Here is a 20,595-nt window from a genome sequence, read left to right on the forward strand (position 1 = left end):
GTACCGGCTCAGCGAATTTCCTTTCTAGGAATGATACTGGATTCGTCCCAGGGGTTGGTGCTTCTTCCCCCGGAGAAGTTCTCAGCCTTACAGCGGGAAGCTCAGAAGCTCTCTCAACCTCGCACTCACTCTCTGCGCTTCAGTATGAGAGTCCTCGGCAGGATGGTAGCAGCCTTGGAGACGGTTCCATTTGCCCAATTACACCTCCGTCCCTTACAGCATGCCCTCCTGGCTGTTTGGGACAGGAACCCGTTCTCCCTCGACCGTCGGTTCTTCCTTCCCATCGAGTCAGTGTCTCAGGTGGTGGACTTTAAAGTCCTCCCTGAATCAAGGGAAGTCTTTTCTTCCAGTACATTGGCTAGTTGTGACAACAGTTGGCAGTCTTCTAGCCTGGGGAGCGGTGTTCTTACATCACACTGCTCAGGGCCGCTGGTCATTTCAGGAATCACGCCTTCCGATCTACATCTTAGAAATTTGGTCAATCAGGTTAGCTCTTCTCCAATTCCATCCCTTCCTGGCAGGTCGTCCCATCAGGATTCAGTCTGACAATGCCACTGCAGTAGCATACATCAACCGACAAGGGGGAGCCCGCAGCATGGCAGCTATGAACGAAGTAGGCTACATTCTCCATTGGGCCGAGGAGAACCGCTCAATGATTTCTGCGGTTCACATTCCGGGAGTGGACAATTGGGAGGCAGATTTCCTCAGTCGTCAAGGCCTCGACTACGGGGAGTGGTCTCTCCATCCGGAGATCTTCCACCAGATCCGCTGTCGTTGGGGAACTCCGAACCTGAATCTGATGGCCTCACGTCTAAATTCCAAGGTTCCCGACTTCATAGCTCGGTCCCACGATCCAGCAGCCATCGGGGCAGATGCACTCGTACTCCCGTGGCATCATTTTCGGCTTCCGTACATATTTCCCCCGCTCCCCTTACTGCCGAGAGTCATCAAGAAGATCAGAGCGGAGGGAGTACCGGTAATCCTGATTGCGCCAGATTGGCCGAGCCGAGCGTGGTATGCGGAACTAGTTCAACTAGTCGCCGATGTTCCCTGGCAATTACCGAATTGCGCAGACCTGCTATCACAGGGCCCCATTTACCACCAGAACTCCGAGGCAGTGTGTTTGACGGCATGGCCGTTGAGTCCTGGGTTCTAACCCAGGCAGGTTTCTCTCCGGAAGTCAGCTCTACCATGATCAGCGCTAGAAAGCCTACGTCTATGCGCATTTATGATCGCACTTGGAAAACCTTCTTTTCCTGGTGCAAGACCGGGGACGTTCTCCTCTTGAATTTTCCATTCCTTCCATCCTCGAATTTTTACAAACGGGTTTGGACTTAGGTCTCGCCCTTAGTTCTCTCAAGGGGCAGATTTCAGCCCTGTCCGTTCTGTTCCAACGCAGGATGCCAACAGATTACAAGTGAAGACGTTCATTCAGGGAGTCTCCCATAGGGTGCCGCCCTATAAGATTCCGTTGGAACCATGGGACCTTAATCTGGTCCTCGGAGCCTTGCAAGAAGCTCCTTTCGAATCTCTACAGGAGGTTTCCCTGTCCATTCTTTCATGGAAGGTTGCCTTCCTGGTTGCAGTCACGTCCATTAGACGAGTCTCAGAGCTGGCGGCTTTGTCTTGTCAAGTCCCGTTCCTGAATTTTCATCAGGATAAGGTGGTTTTGAGAACATTCCCGTCCTTTTTGCCAAAAGTTGTCTCATCCTTTCATCTCAATCAGGAGATTGTCTTACCGTCTCTGTCCGGCACCAGTACATCGCATCGAGAAGGCCCTCCACACACTTGATTTAGTGAGAGCTCTCAAGAGATGCGTCTTGCGGACGGCGTCCTTCCGCAGGTTGAATGCCCTGTTTGTGCTCCCGGAATGGCTAAGGAAGGGATTTCCCGCTTCCAAGGCGGCGACAATAGCCAAATGGATTCGTTCAGCTATTCAGGAGTCCTACCGAGTCAGAGGTCATCCTGTCCCAGCAGGGATTAAGGCTCATTCCACTCGGTCAGTGGGTGTGTCTTGGGCCATCCGGCACCAAGCTCCGGCAGCACAAGTTTGCAGAGCTGTGACCTGGTCCAGTGTGCATACGTTTACAAAACATCACCATATTCATTCTCAGGCCTCGGCAGATGAATTTTGCAGGCGGCTGTGCCGCATCTGTAACCTGTGGGTACAAGGAGCAATTACAGTTGATTGTTCCCCACCCTGGGACTGCTTTAGGACGTCCCATGGTCCTGTGTCCCCCTATGAGGCGTAGGAGAAACAGGGATTTTTGTGTACTCGCCGTAAAATCCTTTTCTCCGAGCCAATCATTGGGGGACACAGCACCCACCCTGTTAGCCGAACGGCTTTGGTTTTCTGTGTTGGTTTGGTTTTGACATTGTTCATCCTGGTTAAATGTTAAGCTCCTACTGCTTTGTTACCGAACTGGTTCACTTGGAGCAAGCAGGAGGGTGTATACTGCAGGGGAGGAGCTATTCTTTCTGTATTATTTAGTGTCCTCCTAGTGGCAGCAGCATAACACCCATGGTCCTGTGTCCCCCAATGATTGGCTCGGAGAAAAGGATTTTATGGTGAGTACACAAAAATCCCTGTTTTTATGGCTACAGTATATACAGCTCTGGCAAAAATTGAGACCACTGCACAGTTTTATAAAAATCAGCTTATCTACATGTCTGACAGTGTCAGCTGAATTCCAACCAGAGTACACCTGATTCTACTTAATGTGCTTCTGATTAGGTGATCGCCGTCCATCATCCAGCTCTGTCCTCCGTGCGCCGCTGTGGAGAAACGGGGTCAGTGGGTGCTCTCGTCCGCTGGCCCGGCTGCCTTTAGCAAGACTGCATGGACCAGGGCTCATACCACTGAACGCCCGCTCTATCTCCCGGTGGGCAATACACTACACAGACAACACAGGGTTAAGGTCAAACAGTGTGGTAATACTTTATTGAACCACAACACGCAATAGCAAACAGAACAATCTCACCAATTACCCCAACATAGTGCACATGACAGGGTCTTACTTTTCCGTTGTCTTTCTGGGATAATGGTAGATGTTATATCAGAGCTCCCAGGGTCGCTATTCCACCTGTGATATACACACAGAGAAGCGATATCGACAAGCGGAGGAAGATGACATAACAGTCCATAGAGTCCGTACAAGGTCAAAAGCCAGTTGACATGATGTCAGACCTCCCAGGGTCGCTATTCCACCTGTGATACACACACACAGAGAAGAGGTAACGACAAGCGTAGGGAGATGACCAAGAACTGTCCATAGAGTCCATACAAGGTCCAAAGCCAGTTCACACGAGAGTCACCACCTGGCTTATCTGACCATTTCCATGGAATCAGGCGACCAGCGGGTCCCAAACCTGGCTTTCTCCAAACATATCCATGCTTCGGAGATGGTCACTGCATCAGATCTGTGCCCTTCAAGTTCCAACCGGAGCTGAAAACCCCTAGGTTGTTTCCTATAGAATCATAGATCAGTGTCCCTCGTCATGGTGCCATGATGAATTGGCTGCAGTCCTTTCTCTTGTCTGTTGGGTGGTTTGCAGAATGTCTGGCTATTAGCTCTGTTTTAATTCTGCCTCCCATGATGTGATCTGAGTTTTTTTATACCCAAGGCATGTAAGCTATTTTTAGAATTACCCAGGGTCCTTCAGTCCAACATCAAGATACGGTAAACAATGGTGATGGGATCAAGTTGCACTATTAGCATATCAGCACACATCAATAAACAAAGCTTAACACACCCTATGTACAGTGACTATTACAGACTTAGGGTACCGTCACACATTGAAATTTTCATCGCTGCGACGGCACGATTCGTGACGTCGCAGCGTCGTATGATCATCGCTCCAGCGTCGTAGACTGCGGTCACACTTTGCAATCACGGCGCTGGAGCGATGCCGAAGTCCTCGGGTAACCAGGGTAAACATCGGGTAACTAAGCGCAGGGCCGCGCTTAGTAACCCGATGTTTACCCTGGTTACCAGCGTAAACGTAAAAAAACAAACAGTACATACTCACCCGTCGGTGTCCTTCAGGTCCCTTGCCGTCTGCTTCCTGCTCTGAGTGCAGCCGTACACTGAGAGCAGAGCGCAGCACCGCTGCGCTCTGCTCTCACTTTCCGGCCGGCACTCAGAGCAGGAAGCAGACGGCAAGGGACCTGAAGGACACCGACGGGTGAGTATGTACTGTTTGTTTTTTTACGTTTACGCTAGTAACCAGGGTAAACATCGGGTTACTAAGCGCGGCCCTGCGCTTAGTTACCCGATGTTTACCCTGGTTACAAGCGAAGACATCGCTGGATCGCTGTCACACACAACGATCCAGCGATGTCAGCGGGTGATCAAGCGACGAAAGAAAGTTCCAAACGATCTGCTACGACGTACGATTCTCAGCAGGGTGTCTGATCGCAGTAGCGTGTCAGACACAGCGATATCGTAACGATATCGCTAGAACGTCACGAATCGTAACGTCGTAGCGATGGAAATTTCAATGTGTGACGGTACCCTTAGGGTACCGTCACACATTGAAATTTTCATCGCTGCGACGGCACGATTCGTGACGTTGCAGCGTCGTATAATCATCGCTCCAGCGTCGTAGACTGCGGTCACACGTTGCAATCACGGCGCTGGAGCGATGCCGAAGTCCCCGGGTAACCAGGGTAAACATCGGGTAACTAAGCGCAGGGCCGCGCTTAGTAACCCGATGTTTACCCTGGTTACCAGCGTAAACGTAAAAAAACAAACCGCTGCGCTCTGCTCTCACTTTCCGGCCGGCACTCAGAGCAGGAAGCAGACGGCAAGGGACCTGAAGGACACCGACGGGTGAGTATGTACGGTTTGTTTTTTTACGTTTACGCTTGTAACCAGGGTAAACATCGGGTTACTAAGCGCGGCCCTGCGCTTAGTTACCCGATGTTTACCCTGGTTACAAGCGAAGACATCGCTGGATCGCTGTCGCACACAACGATCCAGCGATGTCAGCGGGTGATCAAGCGACGAAAGAAAGTTCCAAACGATCTGCTACGACGTACGATTCTCAGCAGGGTGTCTGATCGCAGTAGCGTGTCAGACACAGCGATATCGTAACGATATCGCTAGAACGTCACGAATCGTAACGTCGTAGCGATGGAAATTTCAATGTGTGACGGTACCCTTAGGGTACCGTCACACATTGAAATTTTCATCGCTGCGACGGCACGATTCGTGACGTTGCAGCGTCGTATAATCATCGCTCCAGCGTCGTAGACTGCGGTCACACGTTGCAATCACGGCGCTGGAGCGATGCCGAAGTCCCCGGGTAACCAGGGTAAACATCGGGTAACTAAGCGCAGGGCCGCGCTTAGTAACCCGATGTTTACCCTGGTTACCAGCGTAAACGTAAAAAAACAAACCGCTGCGCTCTGCTCTCACTTTCCGGCCGGCACTCAGAGCAGGAAGCAGACGGCAAGGGACCTGAAGGACACCGACGGGTGAGTATGTACGGTTTGTTTTTTTACGTTTACGCTTGTAACCAGGGTAAACATCGGGTTACTAAGCGCGGCCCTGCGCTTAGTTACCCGATGTTTACCCTGGTTACAAGCGAAGACATCGCTGGATCGCTGTCGCACACAACGATCCAGCGATGTCAGCGGGTGATCAAGCGACGAAAGAAAGTTCCAAACGATCTGCTACGACGTACGATTCTCAGCAGGGTGTCTGATCGCAGTAGCGTGTCAGACACAGCGATATCGTAACGATATCGCTAGAACGTCACGAATCGTAACGTCGTAGCGATGGAAATTTCAATGTGTGACGGTACCCTTACACAGTATGTTAGATAGTACATCAGTTGGCAAGTCTGTCTTCTTGACCCACCAGATATAAACACTTAAATTCACAAGCCCATATACAGATAAAAAGCCAATTCTTTTGGTTTGCAAAAACATGGTTTTCTGGGAAATTAAGATACAATCTGGTTTCTTCACAGCCGCCTCTTCTTTCTCCTTCTCTCACTGGCGCCTGTGCTTTGCAATCAGTTCTCGGGCAAGCGCTGTGCGCGCTGCCCGTGAACTTACATCAGGTGCCTGCACCTGCACAGTTGAGCTCTGCACTTCTTCAAAGGGAGGGGGGGGGCGGCGCCGGACATTTAGTCCCCAGCTTCGGCGTCTGCTAGGCTGCAACCCGTAAGCTCTGCCCCCTCATTCTCCTCATGCCGGCTACTCCGCCCACCCTCTTGGCGCTTCTCGCTCAGAGCGACACTGCTTTTCCTTCTCCCGGCAGCCATCTTTTCCTTACCGGCCGCCTCTCGGCACGTTGCCACGGGGACTGCATCACAGAATCAACATCCCAGCGGCTATCGCCAGACGGATCGATAACACTGGAGGGACCTCACAGGGCACAGGACCTGGGTAAGAGCTGTACTGTATCACCCGTTGGTCCCTTTTTCTGTATTATTTCACCAGTGACTAGCCATCAAAACTCTCTATTGGGGCATTGAGTCAGGACAGGCTGGGGTACATCATGTCATTCTCCAAGACCTGTAAGAGGGCCACCAAAACAGCGTTTTTTACCTCATGTACCACCTGCCAGATTTCGTTGCCACGGGGACAGAGTACACCGCTCTGCAAGGCCTGTGATCCCAAATGCACTCAGGAGCCCCCCGCTGCTACCAAACCCAGTGTACCTAGCCCCCCTGAGTGGGCTTCGGCACTGCCACAGTCCATGGCTTCACTAGCTAAAGTGATTTGAGTCCCTCCAAGACCCCTCATTGGGTGGGGCATTCGTCTGCCTGTCTTAGAGAGTTCCTCCACCACACGGGAACAGTTGGCCTGCAGGGGCCGTTCTCAGTCAAAAGATACACAGGCATCTAGAAAACGGACCCATAGCACATCTCCCGGGTCTTCTCGCGCCTCGGCATTCATGAGCTCCGTTTCTCGCTCCCCTCACCAGGGGTTTGCAACGATCAGGACTCTAAATATGAGTCTGACGAGCCCTTTGACCTCAATTCGCCGGACTATCAAGCGACTGTGGATAGACACACAGAGGCCGTCAACCAGACTTTGAAGGTTGAAGAGGACTCTACCTCCACCCTGGAACGTGGTTTTTTTTTTCAAAAGGACCAAACGTCCTCATAGGGTGTTTGCCAATCACCTCGAGTTTCAGGACATAGCGCGACTTCATAGAGAGAGGCCGGACAAACGCTTCTCAGGTCAGAGGCCTCTTGAGGCGAGATACCCTTTTTCACCGGATCTGCGTAAGCTGTGGGTGGAATCCCCTCTGGTCGGTATCCCGTCTGGCTTCCAAAACCTTTCTACCCTTACCAGACGGATCCTCGATTAAAAATCTCACGGACTTTCTGATAGAGAACCTTACCCGCTCGGTTTTTGAAGCCTCAGGCTCAGCTCTCTCCCTCTCTTTCGTCGTGATTTGGGTAGCCAAAGCAATGGTTTCATGGGTGGAGACTCTGAACAGAACCATACATGGCAGTGAGCTTCCCCGGAGGCAGCGGATCTGGCCAATCAGATCAGTTTGGCAAGAGACTATTTGGTACACGCTTCTCTGGACACGGTAACTGTGCTTGCGGTTTCATATGCCATTTCTATTAGGCGGGCACCGTGGCTCAGGGAATGGCGAGCGGACTCTGCATCCAAGAAATCCCTAGCCTCTCTGCCTCACCAGAGCAGTCGATTGTTCGGAGAGAAGCTGGATCAGCTTATCTCTGACGCCACAGGGGGAAAGAGTAAATTCCTCCATCAGCAGAAGTTTAAGTGGCCCTTTCACCACCTGCAACAGTCTCGCTTCCAGTCCTTTCGCAGTAATTCCGGTTGGTCCTCTACAGCCAACTCATCTGGATCAGGGCTCTCCCCTCATGAGGAAAGAGGTCCCCGGGTTTCGTATAAGACCAACAAGTCATGGAAGATCCGACCTAAGCAGTCCAGATCTAACGGATCCAGGTCCCATAGATTCTCGCCTAAATGACTTGTGGCATTATTCGGTCAACGCCGGCAGAGTAGGCGGTATCTACTCCGGTTTTGTCATGCCTGGCTCTCTGTCGTTCACAACGATTGGGTCAGGGACTTGGTGTCCTCAGATACAAAATAGAATTTTCTTCCTGCCCTCTAGCAAGGGTGTTCCCCTCTTGTCCTTCCTTCGGCCTCACCGCTGCCCCCAGAGTGTTCACAAAGGTCATGGCGGCTGTTATGTTCATTTTACACTCTCGGGACATGGTCGTGTTGCCCTACCTAGACGACCTTCTAATCAAGGGACCGTCCTTCCAGGCCTGCCCGGAGTGCGTGCGTATCACTGTGGATACTGTTTCTTGCCTGGGCTGGATGATAAACTTAAACAAGTCTTCCCCTGTGGCAGCTCAGCAGTTATCCTTTTTAGGCATGACCCTGGACACTTCCACGAGTCCGGGCACTTTGTTGGCCTTATCCTCAAACCATCCGCTTCGGCATGGGGGTCCTGGGCAAGATGGTGGCAACAATGGAAGCGGTTCCCTTTGCCCAGCTACACTTCCACCCTCTGCAGGTCAGGACCCCGTTCTCCCTCAACTGACGGTGCCGTTTGTCCCGGCGGGTCAAGCAGGCACTCCGGTGGTGGACGTTGTGGTCCTGCCTCATCCAAAGGAAATCCTTTCTCCCGGTTCATTCTTTATTTCATATATATATATATATATATATATATATATATATATATATATATATATATATATATATATATATATATATATATATATATATATATATATATATATATATATATATATATATATAGCGCTAACCTATTCCATAGCGCTTTACAGTTTGCACTCATTAACATCACTGTCCCCGTTGGGGCTCACAATCTAAATTCCCTATCAGTATGTCTTTGGAATGTGGGAGGAAACCGCATGACCCGGAGGAAACCCACGCAAACATGGAGAGAACATACAAACTCTTTGCAGATGTTGTCCTTGGTGGGATTTGAACCCAGGACTCCAGCGCTGCAAGGCTGCTGAGCTAACCACTGTGTCACCGTGCTGCCCGTTCATTGGCTGGTGGTCACTACTGACGCCAGCCTCCTCGGCTGGGGAGAGGTATTCTGTCACCACACTGCTCAGGGGCATTGGTCACTTCGGGAATCGCGCCTTCCGATCAACGTCCCGGAGATTCGGGCGATCTGCCTGTCCCTGCGGTGTTTCCATAGTCTTCTGGCGGGTCGCCCCATCCGAGTTCAATCGAACAATGCCACGGCTGTGGCATATATCAACCATCAGGTGGGCACCTGCAGCAGGGCTGCAATGCGTGAGGTGGAACATATCCTCCTCTGGGCCGAGAGAAGCCACTCGGTCATCTCTGCAGTTCACATTTCGAGGCTGGAAAACTGGACGGCATACTTCCTCAGCCGTCAGGGCCTCGCCTCGGTAGAGTGGTCACTTCATCCGGAGGTCTTCCAACAAATTTGTCATTGCTGGGGAACTCTGGACATGGATCTGATGGCATCAAGACTAAACGCCAAGGTGCCAGAATATATATCAAGGTCCCGGGATCCGAAAGCTATCGGGGCGGATGCACAGATTTTTCTGTGGCGTCCGTTTCGTCTTCCGTACTTGTTTCCCCGACTTCTGTTACTCCGGAGGGTCATCAGGACATACTCTCCCAGGGTCCGATTTGCCACCAGAACTCGGGGACCCTGTGTTTAACAGCATCGCTATTGAACCCTGGGTCCTCACCCAAGTTGGGTTCTCCAAAGAAGTGTAGTGTCCACCATGATCAGCGCTTGGAAGACTGTAATGGTGCGCATCCATCTTCGCACCTGGAAAACTTTTTTTTTTTTTTTTTTCCATGGTGTAGAGACTGCGGTCATCCTTCCCTCGCTTTCTCCATTCCCACCATTTTGAAGTTCTTGCAGACCGGTCTGGAATCGGGCCTAGTGCTTAGTTCCCTCAAAGGCCAGGTTTCCGCCTTATCTGTTTTGTTCCAGCGCAGGATCGCTTCCAAGCCGCAAGTGAGGACTTACATGGTACCTCCCTATAGAACGCCCTTGGATGTCTGGGACTTTAACTTGGTCCTGGGTGTTCTACAGGAGTCTCCTTTCGAACCACTGCTCGACGTTTCGCTAACCCACCTTTCATGGAAGGTTGCTTTCCTTGTGGTGTTGATGTCAACCAGGCGGGTTTCAGGGCTGGCCGCTCTGTCATGTCGCGCTCCTTTTCTAATTTTGCACCAGCACAAGATGGTTCTCAGGCCGTCCCCGTTTTTCTTACCCAAGGTAGTCTCCTCTTTTCACCTTAATGAGGACCTTGTCCTGCCCTCTTTTCGCCCAGCTCTTCACACTCTGGATTTGGTAAAGTCTCTCAGGAGGTACGTCTCACGGACAGGATCCTTCTGTAAGTCAGATGCTTTATTCTTTCTTCCTGAGGGTCACAGGAAGGGGCTCACTGCTTCAAAATCCACAATAGGCAGGTGGATACGCTCGGCTAGTCAAGAGTCTTACTGTCTCATGGGCAAGCCTATCCCAGTGGGGATTAAGGCGCACTCGGTCTGTGGGTGCTTCTTGTGCCATTCGGCACCAGGCTTTGGCGGAACAGGTTTGCAAGGCTGTGACTTGGTCCAGTCTGCACACATTCTCTGAACACTACAACGTTCATGCTCAGGTTTCAACAGATGCGGGCCTGGGCAGGTGAATCTTGCAGGCGGTAGTGCATCTATAGACAGTTGGTACATGGGGTTTGATCTGTTGTTGGTTCCCCACCCAGGGACTGCTTTTGGACGTCCCATGGTCCTGTGTTCCCCAATGAGGCTAATGAGAAACATGGATTTTTGTGTACTCACCATAAAATCCTTTTCTTCGAGCCATTCATTGGGGGACACAGCACCCACTCTATTGGCCGGACGGCTGTGTTTCTTCTTCGGTTTGACATGTTGTACCAGTATTTGATGATTTTGATCTCCTACTGCTTTGTCACTGAACTGGTTCGAGCTGGAGCCAGTGATAGGTGTATATTGCGGAGGAGGAGTTATTTTTTATGTGTTCACTTAGTGTCAGCCTCCTAGTGGCAGCAGCATAACACCCATGGTCCTGTGTCCCCCAATGAGTGGCTCGGAGAAAAGGATTTTATGGTGAGTACACAAAAGTCCCTGTTTTTTTACTTTGATCACTTATACAGCATAGCTGCAATGACATACAAGCTTGTTAGAGCATGGTGTAACAAGCTTGCTAGCTCTGGTGACCCGGCTGTCATCATGACATTGTTGCCATAGTGACCTAATCGGGCCACTCGTGATGACTCTGTGGAGACGCCGATTGGAGGGCAGATAGAACCCCCTCAATATCAATCGCAACATTTAGCGGGTTAAACTGCCAGGAGCCGTGTGGGCACAGCTGCTAGCAGTAAGTGTCAGCTCCTGTGCACGGGTGATCGCCATGACCTCATCATTCGGGAAGTACTTCCCAACCATGACGTGTAAATATACTTCAGATGTCGAGAAGGGGTTAAACAAAATGGTGGCTTCATAGTTAAAATTGTTTCTTTGCAGCACCATGGTTCGACATAGGATATCATCTGCATTCCCATGTTTTCTTTCACAATCCCCAAAACTTCCTGATGCGTACATCGACTTTCTATCAAATTAGCTGTGCTGTATGTCTGACCTCGGCAAGTAGAACGGGAGACAGACTAGTGTAAATTGAGACAGCCTCTTTTATTTTAAATAAAATCATTTTTATTGAAAAATTCCAAATACAAATTTTATATCTTTCAAAGAACAAAATGCTAAATAGCTAACAATAAAATATATTATTAAACCATGTTTTTTTGTTTTTATTTTATAGAGACCTACTGAAGTGGAGCAACAGAATTGCATACAGTTTTGATGGTTCTTCATCAAGCACTGCTGTAAATATTTTCCATGAGGTAAAATGTTTAGGAATATTTACAAATTTTTGATTGTAGAAGTAAAATAGGCATGATCACATTTTTTATATTTCCGTACTAGGCCCTCGACTGCTTTACTGCAATGCTGTCAGCACCTGTGGCTAGACTGAAGATGGCAGAAGTAATTGGTAGCAAACTGAACATTTCCAAGCAAAAGGTGAGCTGCAGTGAAAATTAAAACATTACTTGACTAGATGGCAGCCCGATTCTAAAGAATCGGGAGTCTAGAATCCATATATACTTTATTTATTCAAATGTAAGAATAATACAATTAATAAATAATAGTAAGAAAGAACAAAAAATGGCTGCACTCACCAGCTCTTGACAATTCTTGACAGTACGGCACATTTCTGATTGGTCGCTCGCGGCAGGCGGCAACCAATCAGAAAAGTGCCGCGCACCACGAAGGCATATATCTTTGTCCACCCTGAGCGGGTGTAGGACGCTGGTGACGTCACTTATCTCCGGACATTATCTCCGGACAAAGCCACGGAAGTTGGCACAAATTGCCGGAAGTAGTATTCTAGGCAATTATATATTAGATTTTAATGTTATCAGTGTTTACCTTTGAACTTTTATATTGTATTGTCCTGTCACCAGCCATGTGTACGATTATCGGCCGAAAGCCTCTCTGGAACCAATAATCACCCCATGTAAAGGTATCTTTATAAGTTAAAGATTCAGAATACTATGACTTTTATCATATCCTGAACAGTCAAGTTTTTTATGAACCGTTAAGGTTTTCTGGTTGAAGTAAAAAAAACTGAGTGTTTACAGTTTGAAACCATAAAATGTTGAAAAATTATGTCATTCTTGAGTATATCACTCAATGGTGCTCATAAACGTGTCAAATTTGATCTATAATATACTTTAATATACGTTACTTTAATCTTTAATATACTTAAGAACAGGGCCCCAGACATCACACAGGGGGTCTGAAACACCGCACAGTGGTCCAAAATATCGCTGTGCTCTGCCTGGGGCCCCATGTTCTGCCTGGGGCCCCTGTGCTCTGCCTGGGGCCCCATGTTCTGCCTGGGGCCCCTGTGCTCTGCCTGGGGCCACTGTGCTCTGCCTGGGGCCCCATATGCTGCCTGGGGCCCCTGTGCTCTGCCTGGGGCCCCATATGCTGCCTGGGGCCCCTGTGCTCTACCTGGGACCACTGTGCTCTGCCTGGGGCCCCATATGCTGCCTGGGGCCCCTGTGCTCTGCCTGGGGCCCCTGTGCTGTGCCTGGGCCCCATGTTCTGCCTGGGGCCACTGTGCTCTGCCTGGGGCCCCATAGGCTGCCTGGGGCCCCTGTGCTCTGCCTGGGACCACTGTGCTCTGCCTGGGGCCCCATATGCTGCCTGGGGCCCCTGTGCTCTGCCTGGGGCCACTGTGCTCTGCCTGGGGCCCCATATGCTGCCTGGGGCCCCTGTGCTCTGCCTGGGGCCCCATATGCTGCCTGGGGCCCCATATGCTGCCTGGGGCCCCTGTGCTCTGCCTGGGGCCCCTGTGCTCTGCCTGGGGCCCCATGTTCTGCCTGGGGCCCCATGTTCTGCCTGGGGCCCCTGTGCTCTGCCTGGGGCCACTGTGCTCTGCCTGGGGCCCCATGTTCTGCCTGGGGCCACTGTGCTCTGCCTGGGGCCCCATAAGCTGCCTGGGGCCCCTGTGCTCTGCCTGGGACCACTGTGCTCTGCCTGGGGCCCCATATGCTGCCTGGGGCCCCTGTGCTCTGCCTGGGAACACTGTGCTCTGCCTGGGGCCCCATATGCTGCCTGGGGCCACTGTGCTCTGCCTGGGGCCCCATATGCTGCCTGGGGCCCCTGTGCTCTGCCTGGGGCCCCATATGCTGCCTGGGGCCCCTGTGCTCTGCCTGGGGCCCCTGTGCTCTGCCTGGGGCCCCTGTGCTCTGCCTGGGGCCCCTGTGCTCTGCCTGGGGCCCCTGTGCTCTGCCTGGGGCCACTGTGCTCTGCCTGGGGCCCCATATGCTGCCTGGGGCCCCTGTGCTCTGCCTGGGGCCCCATATGCTGCCTGGGGCCCCTGTGCACTGCCTGGGGCCCCATATGCTGCCTGGGGCCCCTGTGCTCTGCCTGGGGCCCCATGTTCTGCCTGGGGCCCCTGCGCTCTGCCTGGGGCCACTGTGCTCTGCCTGGGGCCCCATATGCTGCCTGGGGCCCCTGTGCTCTGCCTGGGGCCCCATAGGCTGCCTGGGGCCCCTGTGCTCTGCCTGGGGCCCCATGTTCTGCCTGGGGCCCCTGCGCTCTGCCTGGGGCCACTGTGCTCTGCCTGGGGCCCCATATGCTGCCTGGGGCCACTGTGCTCTGCCTGGGGCCCCATAGGCTGCCTGGGGCCCCTGTGCTCTGCCTGGGACCACTGTGCTCTGCCTGGGGCCCCATATGCTGCCTGGGGCCCCTGTGCTCTGCCTGGGGCCACTGTGCTCTGCCTGGGGCCCCATATGCTGCCTGGGGCCACTGTGCTCTGCCTGGGTGTAGGACACTGGTGACGTCACTTATCTCCGGACATTAGCTCCGGACATTAGCTCCGGACATTAGCTCCGGACATTAGCTCCGGACATTATCTCTGGACATTAGCTCCGGACAAAGCTACGGAAGTTGGCACAAATTGCAGGAAGTAGTATTCTAGGCAATTATATATTAGACTAGATGGCAGCCCGATTCTAAAGAATCGGGAGTCTAGAATCCATATATACTTTATTTATTCAAATGTAAGAATAATTTGGTGGGCGGGGACCCTCGGCCTCCGATTTGGTGGGCGGGGCCCCTCGGCCTCCGATTTGGTGGGCGGGGCCCCTCGGCCTCCGATTTTGTGGGCGGGGCCCCTCGGCCTCCGATTTGGTGGGCGGGGCCCCTCGGCCTCCGATTTGGTGGGCGGGGACCCTCGGCCTCCAATTTGGTGGGCGGGGCCCCTCGGCCTCCGATTTGGTTGGTGGGGCCCCTCGGCCTCCGATTTGGTGGGCGGGGCCCCTCGGCCTCCGATTTGGTGGGCGGGGCCCCTCGGCCTCCGATTTGGTGGGCGGGGACCCTCGGCCTCCGATGTGGTGGGCGGGGACCCTCGGCCTCCGATGTGGTGGGCGGGGACCCTCGGCCTCCGATTTGGTGGGCGGGGCCAGGCCCCTCGGCCTCCGCTTTGGTGGGCGGGGCCACTCGGCCTTCGATATGGTGTGTGCTCTGCCTGGGGCCACTGTGCTCTGCCTGGGGCCCCATATGCTGCCTGGGGCCCCATATGCTGCCTGGGGCCCCTGTGCTCTGCCTGGGGCCCCATATGCTGCCTGGGGCCCCTGTGCTCTGCCTGGGGCCCCATATGCTGCCTGGGGCCCCTGTGCTCTGCCTGGGGCCCCTGTGCTCTGCCTGGGGCCCCATGTTCTGCCTGGGGCCACATAAGCTGCCTGGGGCCCCTGTGCTCTGCCTGGGGCCACTGTGCTCTGCCTGGGGCCCCATATGCTGCCTGGGGCCACTGTGCTCTGCTTGGGGCCCCATATGCTGCCTGGGGCCACTGTGCTCTGCTTGGGGCCCCATATGCTGCCTGGGGCCCCTGTGCTCTGCCTGGGGCCCCTGTGCTCTGCCTGGGGCCCCTGTGCTCTGCCTGGGGCCCCTGTGCTCTGCCTGGGGCCCCATGTTCTGCCTGGGGCCCCATGTTCTGCCTGGGGCCCCTGTGCTCTGCCTGGAGCCACTGTGCTCTGCCTGGGGCCCCATATGCTGCCTGGGGCCCCTGTGCTCTGCCTGGGGCCCCTGTGCTCTGCCTGGGGCCCCATATGCTGCCTGGGGCCCCTGTGCTCTGCCTGGGGCCCCATGTTCTGCCTGGGGCCCCTGTGCTCTGCCTGGGGCCACTGTGCTCTGCCTGGGGCCCCATATGCTGCCTGGGGCCCCTGTGCTCTGCCTGGGGCCCCATATGCTGCCTGGGGCCCCTGTGCTCTGCCTGGAGCCACTGTGCTCTGCCTGGGGCCCCATAGGCTGCCTGGGGCCCCTGTGCTCTGCCTGGGACCACTGTGCTCTGCCTGGGGACCCATATGCTGCCTGGGGCCCCTGTGCTCTGCCTGGGTGTAGGACACTGGTGACGTCACTTATCTCCGGACATTAGCTCCGGACATTAGCTCCGGACATTAGCTCCGGACATTATCTCCGGACATTAGCTCCGGACAAAGCCACGGAAGTTGGCACAAATTGCAGGAAGTAGTATTCTAGGCAATTATATATTAGATGGGCATTTCCTGAAGGAAATACATGGTGCTTGAACAGCGCTACCAGCTTTACAGCAGCACTTTTCACACACGGGACTGGGGGGCGCGCTTACTTTTGCACCCGGGGCCGGGGGCACGCTTACTTTTGCACCCGGGGGCGCACTTACTTTTGCACCCGGGGGCGCACTTACTTTTGGGGCCGCACTTACTTTTGGTGGGCGGGGCTCCTCGGCCTCCGATTTGGTTGGTGGGGCACATCGTCCTCCGATTTGGTGGGTGGGGACCCTCGGCCTCCGATTTGGTGGGCGGGGACCGGCCTCCGATTTGGTGGGCGGGGACCCTCGGCCTCCGATTTGGTGGGCGGGGACCCTCGACCTCCGATTTGGTGGGCGGGGACCCTCGGGCTCCGCTTTGGTGGGCGGGGCCCCTCGGCCTCCGCTTTGGTGGGCGGGGTCCCTCTGCCTCCGATTAGGTGGGCGGGGACCCTCGGCCTCCGCTTTGGTTGGCGGGGCCCCACGGCCTCCGCTTTGGTGGGCGGGGCCGCTCGGCGTTCGATTTGGTGGGCGGGGCTCCTCGGCCTCCGATTTGGTTGGTGGGGCCCCTCGGCCTCCGATTTGGTGGGCGGGGCCCCTTATCCTCCGATTTGGTGGGCGGGGACCCTCGGCCTCCGATTTGGTGGGCGGGGCCCCTCGGACTCCGATTTGGTGGGCGGGGCCCTTCGGCCTCCGATTTGGTTGGCGGGGCCCCTCGGCCTCCGATTTGGTGGGCAGGGACCCTCGGCCTCCAATTTGGTGGGCGGGGACCCTCGGCCTCCGATTTGGTGGGCGGGGACCCTCGGCCTCCGATTTGGTGGGTGGGGACCCTCGGCCTCCGATTTGGTGGGCGGGGCCCCTCGGCCTCCGATTTGGTGGGCGGGGACCCTCGGCCTCCGATTTGGTGGGCGGGGCCCCTCGGCCTCCAATTTGGTGGGCGGGGACCCTCGGCCTCCGATTTGGTGGGCGGGGCCCATCAGCCTCCGATGTGGTGGGCGGGGCCTCTCGGCCTCCGATTTGGTGGGCGGGGACCCTCGGCCTCCGATTTGGTAGGCGGGGCCCCTCGGCCTCCGATTTGGTGGGCGGGGGACCCTCGGCCTCCGATTTGGTGGGCGGGGACCCTCGGCCTCCGATTTGGTGGGCGGGGCCCTCGGCCTCCGATTTGGTAGGCGGGGCCCCTCGGCCTCCGATTTGGTGGGCGGGGGGCCCTCGGCCTCCGATTTGGTGGGCAAGGACCCTCGGCCTCCGATTTGGTGGGCGGGGCCCTCGGCCTCCGATTTGGTGGGCGGGGCCCCTCGGCCTCCGATTTGGTGGGCGGGGACCCTCGGCCTCCGATGTGGTGGTAGGGGCCCCTCGGCCTCCGCTTTGGTGGGCGGGCCCCTCGGCCTCCGATTTGGTGGGCGGGGACCCTCGGCCTCCGATTTGGTGGGCGGGGCCCTCGGCCTCCGATTTGGTGGGCGGGGCCCCTCGGCCTCCGATTTGGTGGGCGGGGACCCTCGGCCTCCGATGTGGTGGTAGGGGCCCCTCGGCCTCCGCTTTGGTGAGCGGGGCCGGGCCCCTCGGCCTCCGCTTTGGTGGGCGGGGCCCCTCGGCCTCCGATTTGGTGGGCGGGGCCCCTCGGCCTCCGCTTTGGTTGGCGGGGACCCTCGGCCTCCGATTTGGTGGGCGGGGACCCTCGGCCTCCGATTTGGTGGGCGGGGACCCTCGGCCTCCGATTTGGTGGGCGGGGCCCCTCGGCCTCCGATGTGGTGGGCGGGGCCCCTCGGCCTCCGCTTTGGTGGGCAGGGCCGGGCCCCTCGGCCTCCGCTTTGGTGGGCGGGGCCACTCGGCCTTCGATTTGGTGGGCGGGGCTCCTCGGCCTCCGATTTGGTTGGCGGGGCCCCTCGGCCTCCGATTTGGTTGGCGGGGCCCCTCGGCCTCCGATTTGGTTGGCGGGGCCCCTCGGCCTCCGATTTGGTGGGCGACGACTCTCGGCCTCCGATTTGGTGGGCGGGGACCCTCGGCCTCCGATTTGGTGGGCGGGGACCCTCGGCCTCCGATTTGGTGGGCGGGGACCCTCGGCCTCCGATTTGGTGGGCGGGGCTCCTCGGCCTCCGATTTGGTGGGCGGGGCCCCTCGGCCTCCGATGTGGTGGTCGGGGCCCCTCGGCCTCCGCTTTGGTGTGCGGGGCCGGGCCCCTCGGCCTCCGCTTTGGTGGGCAGGGCCGCTCGGCCTTCGATTTGTTGGGCGAGGCTCCTCGGCCTCAGATTTGGTTGGCGGGGCTCCTCGGCCTCCGATTTGGTTGGCGGGGCCCCTTATCCTCCGATTTGGTGGGCGGGGACTCTCGGCCTCCGATTTGGTGGGCGGGGACCCTCGGCCTCCGATTTGGTTGGCGGGGCCCCTCGGCCTCCGATTTGGTGGGCGGGGACCCTCGGCCTCCGATTTGGTGGGCGGGGCCCCTCGGCCTCCGATTTGGTTGGTGGGGCCCCTCGGCCTCCGATTTGGTTTTCGGGGACCCTCGGCCTCCGATTTGGTGGGCGGGGACCCTCGGCCTCCGATTTGGTGGGCGGGGACCCTCGGCCTCCGATTTGGTTGGTGGGGACCCTCGGCCTCCGATTTGGTGGGCGGGGGCCCTCGGCCTCCAATTTGGTGGGCGGGGACTCTCGGCCTCCGATTTGGTGGGCGGGGACCCTCGGCCTCCGATTTGGTGGGCGGGGACCCTCGGCCTCCGCTTTGGTGGGCGGGGACCCTCGGCCTCCGCTTTGGTGGGCGGGGCCCCTCGGCCTCCGCTTTGGTGGGCGAGTCCAGGCCCCTCGGCCTTCGCTTTGGTGGGCGTGGCCCCTCAGCCTTCGATTTGGTGGGCGGGGCTCCTCGGCCTCCGATTTGGTTGGTGAAGCCCCTCGGCCTCCGATTTGGTTGGCGGGGCCCCTCGGCCTCCGATTTGGTGGGCGGGGACTCTCGGCCTCCGATTTGGTGGGCGGGGACCCTCGGCCTCCGATTTGGTGGGCGGGGACCCTCGGCCTCCGATTTGGTGGGCGGGGACCCTCGGCCTCCGATTTGGTGGGCGGGGACCCTCGGCCTCCGATTTGGTGGGCGGGGACCCTCGGCCTCCGATTTGGTGGGCGGGGACCCTCGGCCTCCGATGTGGTGGGCGTGGCCCCTCGGCCTCCGATGTGGTGGTCGGGGCCCCTCGGCCTCCGCTTTGGTGGGCCGGGCCCCTCGGCCTCCGCTTTGGTGGGCCGGGCCGCTCGGCCTCCGATTTGGTGGGCGGGGCCCCTCGGCCTCCGATTTGGTTGGCGGGGCCCCTCGGCCTCCGATTTGGTGTGTGCTCTGCCTGGGGCCACTGTGCTCTGCCTGGGGCCCCATATGCTGCCTGGGGCCCCATATGCTGCCTGGGGCCCCTGTGCTCTGCCTGGGGCCCCATGTTCTGCCTGGGGCCCCTGTGCTCTGCCTGGGGCCACTGTGCTCTGCCTGGGTGTAGGACACTGGTGACGTCACTTATCTCCGGACATTAGCTCCGGACATTAGCTCCGGACATTAGCTCCGGACATTAGCTCCGGACAAAGCCACGGAAGTTGGCACAAATTGCAGGAAGTAGTATTCTAGGCAATTATATATTAGATATTTTTCATTCCTTTTTGGGTTTTTTCTATGTCAAGTTCTTTGTAGAAAAAAATCCTGGAAACTCTGGCTTCTGATCATTACAGTAGGCTGACGCTTCAGCTATGTTCTCTGTCGCCACGGTCCTCTATATCAAGAGAGTCAGGATTTTGATGAAAAATAGCACGTGTTAGACTCTGTTCTCATCATGCTAAAAGCTTTCCATCAGAAAGACACTGCAGAGAGGGGACGAGATGTGGGAGGGAGAGGGTTGTGAGCACGCTTTGTGACATGACCATAAAGTATAGTCAACCTGGACACCTGGAGTGCTCCCAATGATCTGCTGTTCGGCGCTGCAGCTGAATGTTGTTACATCTGTGTGACAGTCACAGCACATGTATGGAGAGTTGTGTGTTGTGACAGTTACACAGCCACGACACATGCAGCTGCGACGCCAAACAGCTGATCAGCCGGAGCGATCCAGGTATCCGGGTTCCCGATGCAGCTTCTTCGGTATGCACTAGAGCTTGCCGAATAAGGAGGGAGCCGACGATGTTCGCTCATCTCTAGTCTTGGCTAACTTTGGCTTAATGGCGAGATTATGGATATGTTTGGTTATATTCTGCGAGTTTTTGCTCAGTGTAAGGTCAAATTGTGCAGAGAGCCTTCTGACAGCTGAAGACAGATAAGAGGATCTCACAATTGACTATATGTCTTAATCATATCACAAAGCGTGCTCATAACCCTCTCCCTCCCACATCTCGTCCCCTCTCTGCACAGTGTCTTCTGCACATGTTACTAAGCATGCTCACAGCACTCTCCCCCAAGTTAGTTTTAAAGGGAGTCTATCACCCCTTTTTTTTCGATTTGAGATAAAAAATATGGTTAAATTGTG

The 20,595-nt window shown here is 55.9% G+C and overlaps 1 protein-coding gene across 2 annotated transcripts in view; it reads left to right on the forward strand.

Moving 5' to 3' along the window:
* MDN1 (midasin AAA ATPase 1) overlaps nt 1-20,595 on the forward strand; it is a 334,505-nt gene that overhangs the window by 73,953 nt on the left and 239,957 nt on the right. For both annotated transcript variants that reach the window (XM_077289726.1, XM_077289727.1), the window contains 2 exons: nt 11,805-11,886; nt 11,969-12,064. In XM_077289726.1, coding sequence (XP_077145841.1) covers nt 11,805-11,886; nt 11,969-12,064 — 178 coding nt within the window. The remainder of the gene's footprint in view (nt 1-11,804; nt 11,887-11,968; nt 12,065-20,595) is intronic.

Source organism: Ranitomeya variabilis, chromosome 2 (genome assembly GCF_051348905.1).
Source record: "Ranitomeya variabilis isolate aRanVar5 chromosome 2, aRanVar5.hap1, whole genome shotgun sequence".
Taxonomy (NCBI): Eukaryota; Metazoa; Chordata; class Amphibia; order Anura; family Dendrobatidae; genus Ranitomeya; species Ranitomeya variabilis.